At 35.1% G+C, this 15,026-nt stretch overlaps 1 protein-coding gene across 50 annotated transcripts in view; it reads left to right on the top strand.

The window, feature by feature from the left end:
• The window catches only part of ABI3BP (ABI family member 3 binding protein), a 248,933-nt gene that overhangs the window by 112,343 nt on the left and 121,564 nt on the right, over positions 1-15,026 (top strand). For all 50 annotated transcript variants that reach the window (XM_033130366.1, XM_033130223.1, XM_033130130.1 and 47 more), the window contains exons 7-9: positions 8,210-8,258; positions 9,223-9,294; positions 9,892-9,984. In XM_033130366.1, the coding sequence (XP_032986257.1) occupies positions 8,210-8,258; positions 9,223-9,294; positions 9,892-9,984 (214 nt within the window). The remainder of the gene's footprint in view (positions 1-8,209; positions 8,259-9,222; positions 9,295-9,891; positions 9,985-15,026) is intronic.

Raw genomic sequence — 15,026 nt, 5'->3', positions numbered from 1 at the left:
GTAGTCCCTTGTTCTGTTTCACTCTACCTTTTAAAATCTGTTCTCAGGAAGCATCCTAACACTTACCTGCTACTTGTTATCAGTGTAAGCCATTGTTATTACCATCACATAAGTATTTGCATTTAAAATCACATGCTCAATTATAAAGTGAAGGATGTGTGTCACTGAGCAGGTAGAGGAAGCACTTTGGTGAGAAGAGGGGAATTTCATGCTGGCTTTGGTGCCTGGGTATTGGAAATATTCAGCTAGGGAAATATTCTACAGTCAAGTGAAAACGCAAAGACTTTTTGTGGTTGCAAATTTGCTCTATGTAGTATGTGCATGATGTATATGGATGAATATCTTTTTATGTCTAATTAAGTAGTCCACAGAATACTTCACTGATCATGTAGACCTGTGGAAAGAAAGGTAGTACACACCTCCTTGGAATAAAAAATAAATGCAGAATTCTTCTCAGTGACAGAGAATGGGTTTGGATAAAACAGAATTGACTGAGAATGAATCTTGCCAAGGAGAATGTTTCTGTGGTTTGAATAGGCTGAAAAGTGTGTATGTTGGGAAATTATTGTCAAATCATGATGATCAGATTTTATGATTGCCCAGGAAAAGTATTTTCAAATCAAAAGAAAGGAGATTACAGGTAAATTCCCAGGCCTGGATTCATTCTTTCTTTTTCTTTCTTTTCCTTTTCTTATTTCCTCTCCCTCCCTTCCCTCCTTCCCTTCCTTTTTTCTTCTCTCTCAACCTCTCTCTCTCTACTTTCTTTCTTAAGTTTTGAATTTTTCCTAATTATCTAATATGTAAAGATTTAGAATGTATAAAAATTTAAAAAGAAATATTAACAAAATTACCTGTAACGTTGCCAAATAATAACCAGTATAAAACCATTTATGGACTACTGTTAAAACTTCAGAACACTTTTTATTTCTAAGCATGTTTTCATTATAAAATTAAAATCATGCTATATAGGTAATTTTATATCTCACCCTTTTCACTTAGTCAAACATGGCATAGCATGTTTCATAGCATTAAATGCTCTTCATATATATAATTTAAATTGCTGTGTTACATGATCTAAATACACTTTCACCTGCTGAATCAGTTTCCATTTTGTAGTCATTTAAGTTATTTCTAATGCTTTTTAAATTTTAAGTGATATTGTAGTGAACATTTATGATCATAAGTCTTTGTTCACATTGCTCATTGTTTCTTTACAATAGATATTTAGAATGAGAATTAACAGTTTAGATTTTTAACATTTTTTAAACTTCCTAATATGTATGGTCAAATTTCTTTCCAGAAAGTGAAAGTTTGTACCAATTTACAGTCTTGCCAGCAATGTATCAGAGTTAGCTTGCTATACTACCCTGATTATCAACATTATGTATTTCCATTATTAAATTTCCAGCTAATGTAATATAAAATGGTTTTTAAATTTCTATTTCTCTGATTACTGATAAAGCAGTTCTTTCTTCACTTGTTTATTAGCCATTTGTATTGTCCAGTTAATGACTTTTAGTTTCAGCTTTTTGGTTTTTGTTTTGTTTGTTTTTTGGTGTTTCATGGTGTTTTTTATTGAAGAGTTTAAAAACTTTATAGGTTAAAGAACATCAACCCTTTGTCTGTAATAGAAGAAACTTTATTCTCACATTTATCAATTTCGTTTATGAGAATTTTTGAAATAGGCAAGTCTTGAAATTTGCTTAATCAAATTATTTGTCTTTTGCATGGTCATATCTCCAGTTGCATTATATTTTAGAAAGCCCTTCTCTATCCAGAGACTACATAAACATTTTTTTCCCAGTTTTCTAATTGGCTTGATTTTGTAATAATTCAACTATGTGGGTTTTCTTTTGCTGTGTCGTATATAGTAAGGTTCTATATTGATTAGGTTAATGTATTTTTCCCAAACACTTGACCAATTGGCCCAGTACCAAGTATTGAGTTGTGCCACCCCCTAAGTTCCCTTTGGTTTTGTCTGCTTTAAATCCAACCACAGGGAACAGAGTTTTTCCTTCTCTCCTAGAACAATCCTCAGTATTGTTATGAATGGTTTCCTAGGAAGCATTTCTTATCTCCCACCCTCTTGGCTGTCATGCTTTATCGTACATGTGACTCAATGATGTCATTTTTTTCATTCCTTTTTTTCAGCAATCATATCCCAATAATTTGTGTTTCTTTTGGCAGACTATTTCATTTAGTGAGTTACTCAGCAAGATTAGGAAAGATGATTGACTTTTTATTCCCAAGGAACTTAATTTCTTTCTCACATCACAACAGCCATGACAAGAAAAGCCAGGAAGAAACTTCCTGCATCTATGATGCAGACCCAGATATTTTATCACTTCAAGCTGTGAAGTGAGGTACCCACAGCCAACTCTAAAGAGCTGCAGTTTGAAATTCTTGCTTATTTTCAAAGGAAAACCCAAATTAATTGAAAATATATTTTAAGGCTTCTTAGTGAGGCTTTTTCGTTGTTATCTTCTGCACCACAGAAAAAGGTTTCACCAACTGCCATGTGTGCTCTTGGGTAGCTCTGGAATGTAGGAAAGTTGAAAAAGAACCACTTGGGAGAGCCTGACCATCTTATGTGGCCACTTAGAATCAATTCTGAAAATTGATTTGATACTTCAAAAGTATATTTTAAATGAAATGAAGTTGATATCAATCCAAATTTTGACCTGTCTCTTCTCTAAGACTGATCTTAGAAGACATTATTTAAAAAGATACTCAATTCCAGATGTTTTACTTTCAGGGTTTTAAGGAAAAGAGATATTGAAAAATGTTTTTATTCACATATACATGCTTGCACCTAAAACTTATATGCAACAAAACTCCTTAATATCTTCTAAAAAGAGATATTTGAAATGAGAAAAACAATTTGAACATTAGGCTATCCATTTGTAAAAGATAAATCGTATTTCAGTTAAAAAAATTGAATGTTGATAGATGTTTTCAGCTCCAAAGCACACATTTTATTACAGTGTTCCAACTTCTCCAATGGAGTGAATGATCCTGGTATCAATGAGTGTGGCTTGGAGAAATGACTTAATGTAATGTTCATCACTTACAATAAACGAGTTAAGGACAAAAAAAAAAAAAAAAAAAAATGAAGGTTGAATGCATCCCCCATTTTAAGCATATGGTTACATTATATATTTTAATTCGTGTATCTGAGTACATGTTCTGCTGGCAAGCCCCAGGACACTTGTGCCATGGACTTGTAGCAGGGGTCTCTTCTCTTTGGTTAGTGACTTTGTTCTACCAGTTTTTAAGTACTTTCAATATCACCCCTGCTTACACTTCTAGAAAACTCAGAGAAAAGATGTAAGCATAAACAAAAGCATGATTCTTTCTATATAAGTCATATCACTTGAGAGTCACATAACTGAGAAAGAAAAAACACTTTTTTTAATCATAATTGTGCTATTTTGTCCATGTTGAGAATCTAGAACTCTCTTTTTATGAAGGTGAAAACTAATGCTTACCATTAGGCTTTATTATATTAAAAAAAAAAAACTTTTTAAGATGGCTAAAAAGGCCTAACTTTAGCATATTATCTCTATATTAAAAAAAAAACTTATTTATCTAACTAGTTCACTAACTAACCAATTTTTGAAGTATATAACATTTATTAACAGAGATTTTAAAATAAAAATTTAATTAATACATTAATCTTAGAATATGACATCTGTTTTCATCTTTAATTATTTCTGTCAGAGATCCACACATCTTTTTTTAAAGGCAGGATACTATTGGCAAAAAGAGACATACCAATTTTTAAAGTGTAACAGTTATCAGACAAGTGAAGTGAATAGGCAGAAATACCAGATAGTCCCCACCCACACCTTAAGATTGTGTATAATGAACACATCAGGTGTCCTTCCATTCTTAGTAATCATTGTCCTAAGTAGAAATTTGAAAAATTAATATTTAGGCCAACAATATCACCGAAGGTGTATGTCTGATTCCTCCCCAACTTACCAGAAATATGAAGACTTTCGCAAGCAGGACATTAGATTCACTTTTAACCAGATGTTAGATTAAATCAGTGTTTCATAACTTTGATTAGAACATCCCCAAAATGAATTAAAACCAGAATGTAACATGCTCAAGTTCTTCTCATGTGGTTTGGCTCTTTGGCCATTGAAATGTGATTTTGAGCAGCCCTTAGCCACTTCCCAAAGGGACAGCCTCCTCCTTATCTCAGGACGTGAACATAAAGTTAAATCTACAATGAATATTCCGACACCACAAAGATACCTAATAGGCAAACCTGCAAAAGAATGACCTACAAAGAATAGCATCCTGGTGTTATCACTACTTTTATTAAAGCTAATTTTCAAAATAATAAAAGGAGGAAATTAGTATAATGCAGGGTGAATCAAAAGTCCCTCATTGTGTGTGGTGACTGCTGCTGTGGTTTTTTTCATGATAAACATGTTTTCCCAAACCAGGCCTAAAAATCAAGCTGAATTGGTCATCAGAGACATTGCCTTTCACCACTTCAGCACCAGTCTCTCCAATGAATGCCACCATCTAACTATATGCTCAGTCACAATGTCCCAGAAAAATGGCAAAAATGCATTCCCTTATTTCCTGTTCAAGACCTAGTACAACCTGGGTTCTTAAGGGACAGAGTATCTTGAAACTTGGAAAAATATAAAATAATGCATCTCTTACAGGGCAGGAGGGAAATATGCATACTTTCTGGCATATGGTAAACATTTAAAATAATAGTTGCTGAATAAAGGAAGGGATGAGAACCGAGGAAGGAAGTGGTGATGGAGGTTTGCAGCAGGAATGGGGATCTGGAAGCTGCAGAGAGACAAGTCAGAAAGGAAATGGCCTAAGATAAAAAACTGGTTCCCCGGGTGGTGTCCACAGAGAGCCGTAGTCTACTGAGGCCACAGCAGCTAAACTGTGCAGCAGCTTGTAGGACTTTCACGACCTCAGTCCCCAACCCCAGGCCCCACACTAGCTACACTGAGACATGTGTGCACATTGCTAGATGTCCACAACAGCAAGCCTGGGACCACAGGAAAAGGTTAAAAACAAACAAACAAAAAAAAAACACTGTACATGAAACAGTTCGATGGAAATTGGGCTGTAATTGGTTAAACACTGTTAACTTGGAAATTGTCACAATATTTCATGTCTCACTGAGTCCAGGTAACAGCTATTTTCCTCCCAGTTTATAAGACAACACGGGGAAAGGATTCACAGGGAGGATGTCTTCTTGGGAATTTTAGAGCCTTCAACATAGACATTTTGGACAGAAGGACTTTTCTGAGGCCCTTTAAAAAACCTGCTCACAGAGAGGCTGCTAGTAGCTCGTTAGTCCAGTCTTGGTGCATCTTTTGATTGCAAATTAGGCAAGAGAGTGATTTTAGGTCTAAAAAAGAATTGGATATTGCAGCTAAATGCTTTCCTTATTTTTTGGCAGCACATAGTGCACATATAGTCTTGTCATCATCCTAATAGAACGTGGGTCTGTACTCAAGTGAGAAATCAAAGAGAAACTTTGTTCTATTCATGGGAAGAGTGGAAGATTTTCCATTTGTTCTTGTGAAAAAAAATTGTTTGTTTAAAACAAAGCATCGCAGCAAAGGAAATAAAAATTGGGATAATGCAATTCAAAGGCAATCACCACAACAACACGTAGGCGTTTCTGCTCTAATGTGATGTGTCTTTGAAAACCTTCACATTCAGTACTAAGTGGCAGGACTCGTAGGGCTGGTAGAAGACAAGGCATTCAAACATCTTTGGAACGGTAGCCACAGCTCTAACAAAAACGATTACCAGTACCTGTAAAGACTAGTAATCTTTACTAGGGTGGCTCCTCTGGTAAGGGGCTCCCCGGTGATGGAGATTATGCAGCAGGCATCTAAGATTCTCAGAAATGAGAGAGGCGATGTGCTGGCGACCCTTTTCCTGGAGCAGGACAGGCAGACGTGAGGTAGACACATGAGGCAGTGCCAGGGGTCTGGCTGTTCCTCTCCGGGACAAGCACTCACATTTCATTTTCTTATGATAAAGCTGAAAGAAATCCTGCTGCCAGTGTGACATCAAAGCTGAGAATATTTTTTTCTTTCCTGCTGAAGTTTATACATCTAGCTCTACTATTCCCCTCCCCTTGCCTGGGGAAAATCATGTATAAATTGTATTTACATCATCCTCTCTTTACTAATAGAGTATGAGCTGTACAGTACAGAGCATATGTAGGAGCTGAACAGACTGTTGTTTAAAATAACTTGTCTTGATTGTAAGTGTAATTCACCCTTGTAAGAAATTTGGAAAATATAGAAAGTTATACAAAATTAATATCAACTTATAAGAAATATACTGTTAAAAAAACTTTGACTTACTTCCCTCTGGTCTTTTGTCGATACAAATTTGTTGTTAAATTAGGTTATACTGTAGACACAAATTTATATCATTTGTATATATTTATATTATGTGTATTGTTCGACTTTATTACCATAGATATCAAAAATTTGAACCATAATGTATTTAATAAAACCCCTGCTTTTGGATAATGATGTTGTTTCATATTGTGGTAATAAACACCATTACACATAGAAGATTATTTGTACCTTTGATTAATTCCTTAGGCTAGGTTGCTAAGGAGGAAATTCTGGGTGTCTTAATCCATCGGGCTACTACATAAAAATACAATTGACTGGTAGCTCAAACAACAAACATTTATTTCTCATAGTTCTGGACTTTGGGAAGTACAAGATCAAGGTGCTGGCAGATTTAGTGTCTGGTGAGAGCTCTCACTTCCTGGTTCACAGCCAGCCATCTCCTTGCTGTGTCCTCACATGGTGGAAGGGTGGAGGGAGCTCTCTGGGGTCTCTTTTATAAGGGCACTAATTTCTTTTATGAGCGTTCCACCCTCATGACCTAATCACTTCCCCAATTCCCCACCTCCTAATGCCATCATATCGGGGATTAAGTTTCAACATGTGAATTTTGGAGCGGACATAGCATTCAGTCTATAGCACTGGGTGGGTATATATATGCCTTTTAAAAATAATCTTTTCAGTGGGCATATATATATGCCTTTTAAAAATAATCTGATAACAGTAAACTTTTTTTGTGGCTTTTAAACATAAGGACCTTAATACAAGAAAAACACAGACAACAGTAACTTGGTGTTGTGGTCCTTCTTTATTATGGGGAATGTCATTTATTAAAATGGTAACATGTTAGCAAGTCTCTTTTGCTCACAACTATGTTGTAAGTAGCCCATTTAGCACATCCTGAATTATCAGCAGATCTCGTATGGGAAATATCTATATCATGTATCAGGTTAAATTAAGCATTAAAAAACCCATGTCAGGCTTGCCCCTTTAACTCAATCTAATTCTTTTGTATATGTTTGCTGCCCTCTTTTATCCTGTTCTCATGTATCTCCATTGGCTGTCTTGTCCTTGGCTCACAGTTTTGTCCGATAATGACTCTGCTTTTGTTAACACAAAACCTGTCCCTAGTTCAAGTAGCTGTATGACATAAAAGCTTCCTGTGGGACATCTGAGGCAATTTGGGAGAGGAGAGAATGCACAGTCCCCTGGGACCTGCCCTTTTGGTTCTGATGTCCTTTGTGCATAAAAATGTGCAAAATGGTTAAGTTTAGCTGCTGTGGCCTTTGTAAGTAGAAATATCTTGCTCCAATTCCTAGCTCTGCTTTCTTGGGTAAGGAAATGCTTGGTGTCAGGAGCTCATGGTGGTTGTGTTGTGTGTTTAGCAGGTCATGTGCTGCCAAAAATGGCAGCAGTTGGATACACTCAAACAATTGATGTTTGGTTTTAAAAAATAATATGTATCTTAAGAGATTTTTGAGAGGGAATGTAAAGACAGAATTTGGCTGGGTCACATTTCAAAAGAAGTGAAAATAAACTAGTATTCAATCCAGAGGATTTAGTTTCTTTCCATTGCAGTTTGTAGGTAAAATAAACTAATGGGACTTCTGAAGAAACTACTTCTGTCAAATCTTTGGACTCCCATGGGAAAAAACCAAGAGAGTCCAACAAAATAGAGGTAGATATATATGTATATATGTACTAAAGATCTTTTCAGCAACCATTAAACAAGTGTCATGGGAGACTTCATTGAAGACGAGGAAGGGCTATTTCCAATTCTTTGATTTATTATTTGAAAAAAGTTAACACTAACTCAAAAGCTGACTCTTTTCCTCTCTTTTCAGCCAGCATATGTCCCCAGGAAGCTGATCCCAATAACAATTATCAAGCAAGGTAATTTTTATGCGCCTTCTCTGGATACATGTTTAGAACTATTTTCAATACACTTTCTAACGGAGATAATTAAACATAGCACATATTTTCTCAATTTCCCTGATGCTATATATATCATTAGAAAAAATTTGAAGAAGTCAGTATGCTCTAGTAAATTAGAAGCTAATATGTAAAATTTTGGCTCTTGCCCCAAAAACCCAAGTCTTGGCAAGTTGTAGTGGTTGGCCAACTAGGGACAAAGCAATCATAAGAAGCATTCAATTTTAAAAAGCCAGTTAAATATGTGTGGCTTTGTTCAGGGTTAAATAAGCATACAAGAGGAAAATAGTTAATAGGGTATTTAGATTAATGAAATGAAAACTATGATTTAGTGGTCATTATAGGTAAAGACATCCAGGTGTCAAGAATTATTATGTCTTATTTTATTTCAGCATTCAGTTGCTTTTCTTTTGACTTTGTTTTTCAAATTATCAAACTAACTTTATTATTTCCAGAAAGTTTCTTGGTAGAAAAGACTGGGCACTTAAAAGAGTTCTTGATTTTAAGAAAACACAATGTCCCAAGTCTCAAAACAGGGTCAATTAGTATTGGAATTATCCAAAGTTTCTTTGTTTTGAGAACATACATTTTAAATTATTTATTAGGTCATTGCCTCATTTTGTGATAGTTCTTTAACTTGGGTAGGCTGCAGGGAGTGGAAATGAGGAAGGAAATTTTCAGCTCCTTAGAATGGAACACTTATGGTAGAGTAATGGCCTTTTATTACTTATAGGCACAGATGTCAAGGTAAAATGTGCCTCCTAGTTCTTTGTTGGCTGTGCAGCCAGCCCAATGAATTTCTTTCTGCTAATTGAAAAGTTAGATCAAGACTTCCCCATTGCAGATGGCTTCACATTATTAGCTTCTTACTTCTTCCTGATTTTTTTTCTTTCTATCACACTATTATCTTTTCTTATTTCAACAGTGATTCAGAATGTTACTCATAGGGCTTCAAGTAAATCTCCAGATAAAACTCCCACTGGAGGAACAATACTAGGTGAGTCTATCTTGAAATCTATACCTAGATTAAGCAAATCAGGCTATTTTGGATAATGGAGCCTTTATGGAATTTTGCACTGTGAGCAGGTCTGTTAAATTGATGTTGGTTCATTTCCTTTCAATGTTTAATATCTTGGCTGTGTCTACTCCAGGCTAGGAGCCAAGAGATGCTACCTCTATCAAAATATGGTAGAGAAACAACTCTAGCCCATGCCTGGTAGGAACGATAGCACCCATCCTACCTGCCCCACAGGTTGTTGCAGTTACAAGGGAATCTTTGTCATATTGAACTGCTCTTTTAAAAATTACTATTAATAATGGTTTTCTTTGTTCACCACAAATCTTAAGCATCCATATTACAATTTTTGAGTCGATGGATTAAATGCCAGAGGATTTTGTTAGTTCAGTACTGAATATGAAAAAGATTCTGTTTAAAAGGTACTATTATATATGTCCAACATTTTGAAGTTTGGGTTAAAATTGACAAAGCAAAATAAGTGCTAAACTTCATAGTCCTAGTATCTGATGCTCTGAGCTTTGTTTGATGTCAGGATGCATTTTCTTCCTCTTATCTTTACTTTCTATTTCCTTGCAGTCCACCTTGTTATTCCAGGTCTTAATGAAACCACCGTCAAACTTCCTACATCCATAATGTTTGAGATTTCAGATGCAATCAAGACACAATTAGGTAAGCAGGAAAATTCTATCTGTGAACATGGCAGTGCTTGAGGACTAGCACTGATAGTCTTAGAATATCCAAGGAATCTAGCAAATGAGTTGTCTGGGATCTCAAAGTAAAAAAGGACAGGCATGTCACAGTTGGTGGGAATGTAAAATGGTACAGCTACTGTGGAAACAGCGTGACCATTCCTCAAAAAATTAAAAATAGAATTACCATATGATCCAGCAATTCGACTTTGGGGTATATCATGAAAGGAATTGAAAAAAAGTTCTCAAAGAGATATCTGTACACCCATGTTCATCATAGCACTATTCACAATAGCGAAAACATGGACGCAACCCAAGTGTCCATCGACAGATAAACAGATAAGCAACATGTGGTGTATATACACACAATGAAATATTATTCAGCCTTAAAAAGGAAGGATATTATGACACATGCTACAATACTGATGAACCTGGAAGACATTATACTAAGGGAAACAAGTCAGTTACAAAAAGAGCAATACTGTACAATTCCACTTACATGAAGTACCGAGAGTAGTCAAATTCATAAAGACAGAAAGTAGAATTGTGGCTGCCAGGGACTGGAAGGACGGAGGGGAATAGGGTGTTAGTGTTTAATGGTACAGAATTTCAGTTTTACAAGACAATAAGAGTTTTGAAGACAGATGGTGGTGATGGTTGCACAACATTATGAATGTATTTAAAACTACTGAACTTTACATTTAAAAACGGTGAAGTTCATAAATTTTATATTTTATGTTATGTGTATTTTACCACAGTAACAATAATTGGAAAGATTATTTTAAGGCACAGAGAGATTGGAGTGTTAAAAATATTAAAAACATTCTATAAGAAAATAGTTATTTTACATTTATATAAAACATTAAATATATTTACATTTATGAAAGAAGAGTGAACATTTACCAAATTACCCAAAATACACACATTTATATAAGTATGACTTTCAAATGGAATAATTGTTATAAATTATACTTATTACACTATACTATCAAGGGACCATTAGGTTCTTTCAATGAGAACTTATGTAAAGGTGAGGTCTGTTAGAATTATTATTTACTTGAGATTGATACTGCTTCCTACTTCTAGAAAGCACCTGATATGATTTCAGTGTTGAAAAAACATAAAACATAACAATTTGGAAAAAAAAATAACCAAATAGCAAAACCCTTTAAAAGAAGCCCAGGGAATAGTTGTGGTGGTCACGGGGCTAATTTAGTTGCTGCGTTTGAGTATCTGAATTAGTCTGAATTACTCTGAAGTCTCTCTTATAGCAGAGGACCTCAAACTTGATGGAGCATCAGACGTCTTAGAGTACTTGTGAATACACAGACTGCTGGGCGCACCCTAGAGTTACTGATTCAATAGATCTGGTGGGGAGCCTGAGAATTTGCACTTCTTACTAGCACCCCGGTGATACTGACGTTGCTGGTCTGGGAACCATGCTTTGAGAACCACCTCTCGAAAGTCTCTGGAGAATGTATTGGCCTATTGATAAATATGGAAGGTAGCAATTGAACAAGACTTAAAAATGCAGATTATTTTCCCTGCAGTAGGCATCAGCTAAGAAATTTAGCATTTACAAAATTGAATCTTCATACTGTATGGAAGCAAAAACAGAGGCCCAAGCCCCTGTTTGGCAGAATTAATTCAACAAATACTTGCTAAGCGTTAATCTGTGCCAGAACTGCAGGATGCAGAGGACGATAATGGTGAGAGTGACACAGACATAGGACCCGGCCCTACTGGGACTTCAGATTTAATTTTTTTCCCTTGTTGGAAACCTGACCTGTTTGCTTGTTTGATGCTAGACAATCAGACTGTAACAGTTGTAAAAGGTGAGAACTCCTAAATTCTCCTTAGCTGTTAATTTTGAGAATTTCTGGAAGAAGGAAGAGCAAAGCCTGAAGTGGGTAGAAGAGCACTTAATAGGTGGACTATTAGACTTACAATTTTAGAAAAACATTCAAAGCTTACACATCATCATTTTATTAAGGTGTGAAAATATTTGCCAGGAAATCTTTGTGATTTTGCACATTCCTTACATTTTTACTGTAAAATATTCATACCTGTTATCCTAAAGTGAGTTACCACCAAGAGGGTATACAAATGAGTTCAGGCTTCATTTGCTTCAACTAGAAGGTGCTTTATTCCTTAGTTCTTAGTCTTGAGTAATATTTCCTAATTTTTTTGGTTTTTGCAAAGTTCCACAGGCTACCTTATTATCAATTCGGCCTATTGTTTTCCTTGATTTAGAGAATTAAACAGTGAATTTTTGTTTGGTTTGGTTTTGCTTTTGTTTTCCTGATACGATTCACTAAAGCTTCAGGATTGAATGTGATTTTAATGAAGAAAAATTCTGTTCAAATAGTAAATATATTTTCAAACTTGTATTTCTTGGAAAACACCTATCTTAAATTTAATACATGACAAATTTCTTATGGATTAAAGAGACTGATAGCCAGTATGTTTGAAAATGTCTAGTAAATCCATCAAATGTAACATCTTAACATACTGTGTTTAAAAATTACATTTAAATTTACTGTTTTTTTATGAAGAATGTGAGCATAAACTGTGAGCATCAACATTTTTATATCACGTTGGGAGAAATAAACTTTCCTGAAGTTATTTATCATTACAATTCAGAAAAGTCCTATTTTTTGAGAAGAACCCTAAAAATAAAATCTTCATTCCAGCAGGGCCCATCATGGGACATCAAGAAATTAATAGCTTTTGTTCTAAGATCACATGGTGTGAATAATGAAAAAAAAATAAACAAGAAAGTTACTATTACACCCACACCTCCCAGGGACATACAAAGGGTTTGCCAAACCCAAGACTTAGCTCGCCAAAAATTAACGGAAACAAGTGTGTTGAAAAAAGGTACAGAAGAATCAGAGAGGAAAAGGAATTTCCTGGGTTTTTGGCTGTTCTGATGGCATTTTACTCTGCTATTGCCAAAACTTCAGTTGTACATAGCTAGTGTAGGTGAATGCTCATGGGTTGATGTGAGACATGAAGAGCCCCCATTCAAATATCTTCTCCATCTACCAAATTCCCTAACTCCTGAAATGCCTTATTTAGAAATACAGTATGTCTTTCTAAGGAATTAGTGATGTGTAAACAATGTAAATGTCTCTGGGGAAGGTAGTTTACAATTTTTTCTTCATTAACAGCTTAATTTTGTTAACGTGATTGCTGACTAAGCGTATGTTTAAACTATAAGGAGCTAAAGCAAAGCAATTCAGAGCATTGCCTGAAAGTCTAGGATCTGGAGGTTAAAATAAATAGACAGAAGGTAGATAGATAGATAGATAGATAGATAGATAGATAGATAGATAGATAGATAGATAGATAGATAGTCCAACTCAGCCAGGGAACCAAGAACGAATGATGTTACACAGGAAGGTGAGGATTAGCAAAGGTGTGGCGAAGGTTAAGAGAACATTAAAGAAAAACCTTATAATCTTATATTTAAAAAATAAAAACAAACACCTTCCTATGTTACATGCTGAAAATAACAAGACCAGAGCTCATAAAAATTTGTAATCTGAATGTCTTTTCCTGGGCTAGCAATCACAATGGTTTTAAACAAAAACTGTGACTCTGAAAAAGACAGGAAACAATATTGATAAAATTTAGAAATTTTTAAAAAAAGAATTTTTCATAAAATTCTTCTGGATCTGTTTCTTAGTTATTCCAGAAATAGAGTCCCTCCTGCTAAATTAATTCGAACGATGGTATTGAACATTTCTGGGGTGCAAATACCAATGCAACTTCATGTGCACATGAATTCAGAACACACACTTAGCTATTAGATGTGGCAAGTATGTAGCACTTGTGACACCTATTTCTAGCATTTTAAATCACTCCTGAAATTAATTAGCTGTATGTAGGAATCTATTGTATGCTTCTGTAATACAGGTTAAAAATTGATTGGCTTCTATTGACATTGTGGAAGGGATGACTTTATAATTGTCTTTGTCCATCAGAAGTGAAAAAATGTTTTGTGCCTGTGTTAACTGAGAAGAAACAAAGGGTCTTTACAGCAGTGATGTGAACTACAGAAAAAGGTTACAAAATTTGCATCTTCAAAGAGATTTGAGAGAGCATGTTAGACCAATAGTTTTCCACAGAGGGCAGTTTTGTTCCCCAGAGGATATTTGGCAATGTCTGGAGACATTTTTGGTTGCCACCACTATGGAAGTGCTAGTGGAGTCCAGTGGATAAAGGCCAGAGGTGTTACTAAACATCCTACAGCAAAGGAAAGGCTCCCAAAACAAAAAATTTTCCAGCCCAAAGTGTCAATAGTGCCAAAGTTGAGGAACCCAAGAAGTTCCTGTTACAGCCTGAGGACTCTAAAAATTCCCATCTGATTATAATGAGTTCAAGGTGACATGATCAGGGTATCTCAAAGATGAATGAAATCTCTCATGCCACTAGACTATTTCAAAATATTACAAGTAGGTCACTGATTCTGTGCGCTAAATAGATAAATCAAGTTAATCCATTTTAAATGGAGATTATCTTAATCATTGGGAAACTCTGGTATAGAAATATACTTTCTTTGAAAAAGAATACCTAAATTTTAGAAGGTAGTTTCCTGAATAGTTGTCTAAAGAAGGAAAAAAATTGATTATATTCTTTACACTGAATTCCCACAGTGACCCAAAGAAAATGTCTTTGTTAACATGAGGCTCAAATAAGTTACTGTTGGTATTCTTTTGCCACAAATACTTTCAAATAATTTAGTTTCCCGTGTGTGTTATTTGTGCTTTTCTAAAATTTCAGTGTCATACCCTATTACATGTTTTACCATGCACAATAATGGAAATTTTCTATTCATTGATTTTTTTAATTAGGAGTACTTGAATGTAAAATTCCAGGGAGTATTTGCAATACAATCTATGCCTTCCAGAAACAATGAATCAGAATGATTTGAGTGTTATCCAAGTATTGGGTTTTGTTTTTTGTTTTTTTTTCATTCCATAGCCAACGTAGATCTTAATTACCTAGGGTTAATGA

Source organism: Rhinolophus ferrumequinum, chromosome 2 (genome assembly GCF_004115265.2).
Source record: "Rhinolophus ferrumequinum isolate MPI-CBG mRhiFer1 chromosome 2, mRhiFer1_v1.p, whole genome shotgun sequence".
NCBI lineage: Eukaryota > Metazoa > Chordata > Mammalia > Chiroptera > Rhinolophidae > Rhinolophus > Rhinolophus ferrumequinum.
This window is presented reverse-complemented; position numbering and strand designations above follow the sequence as displayed.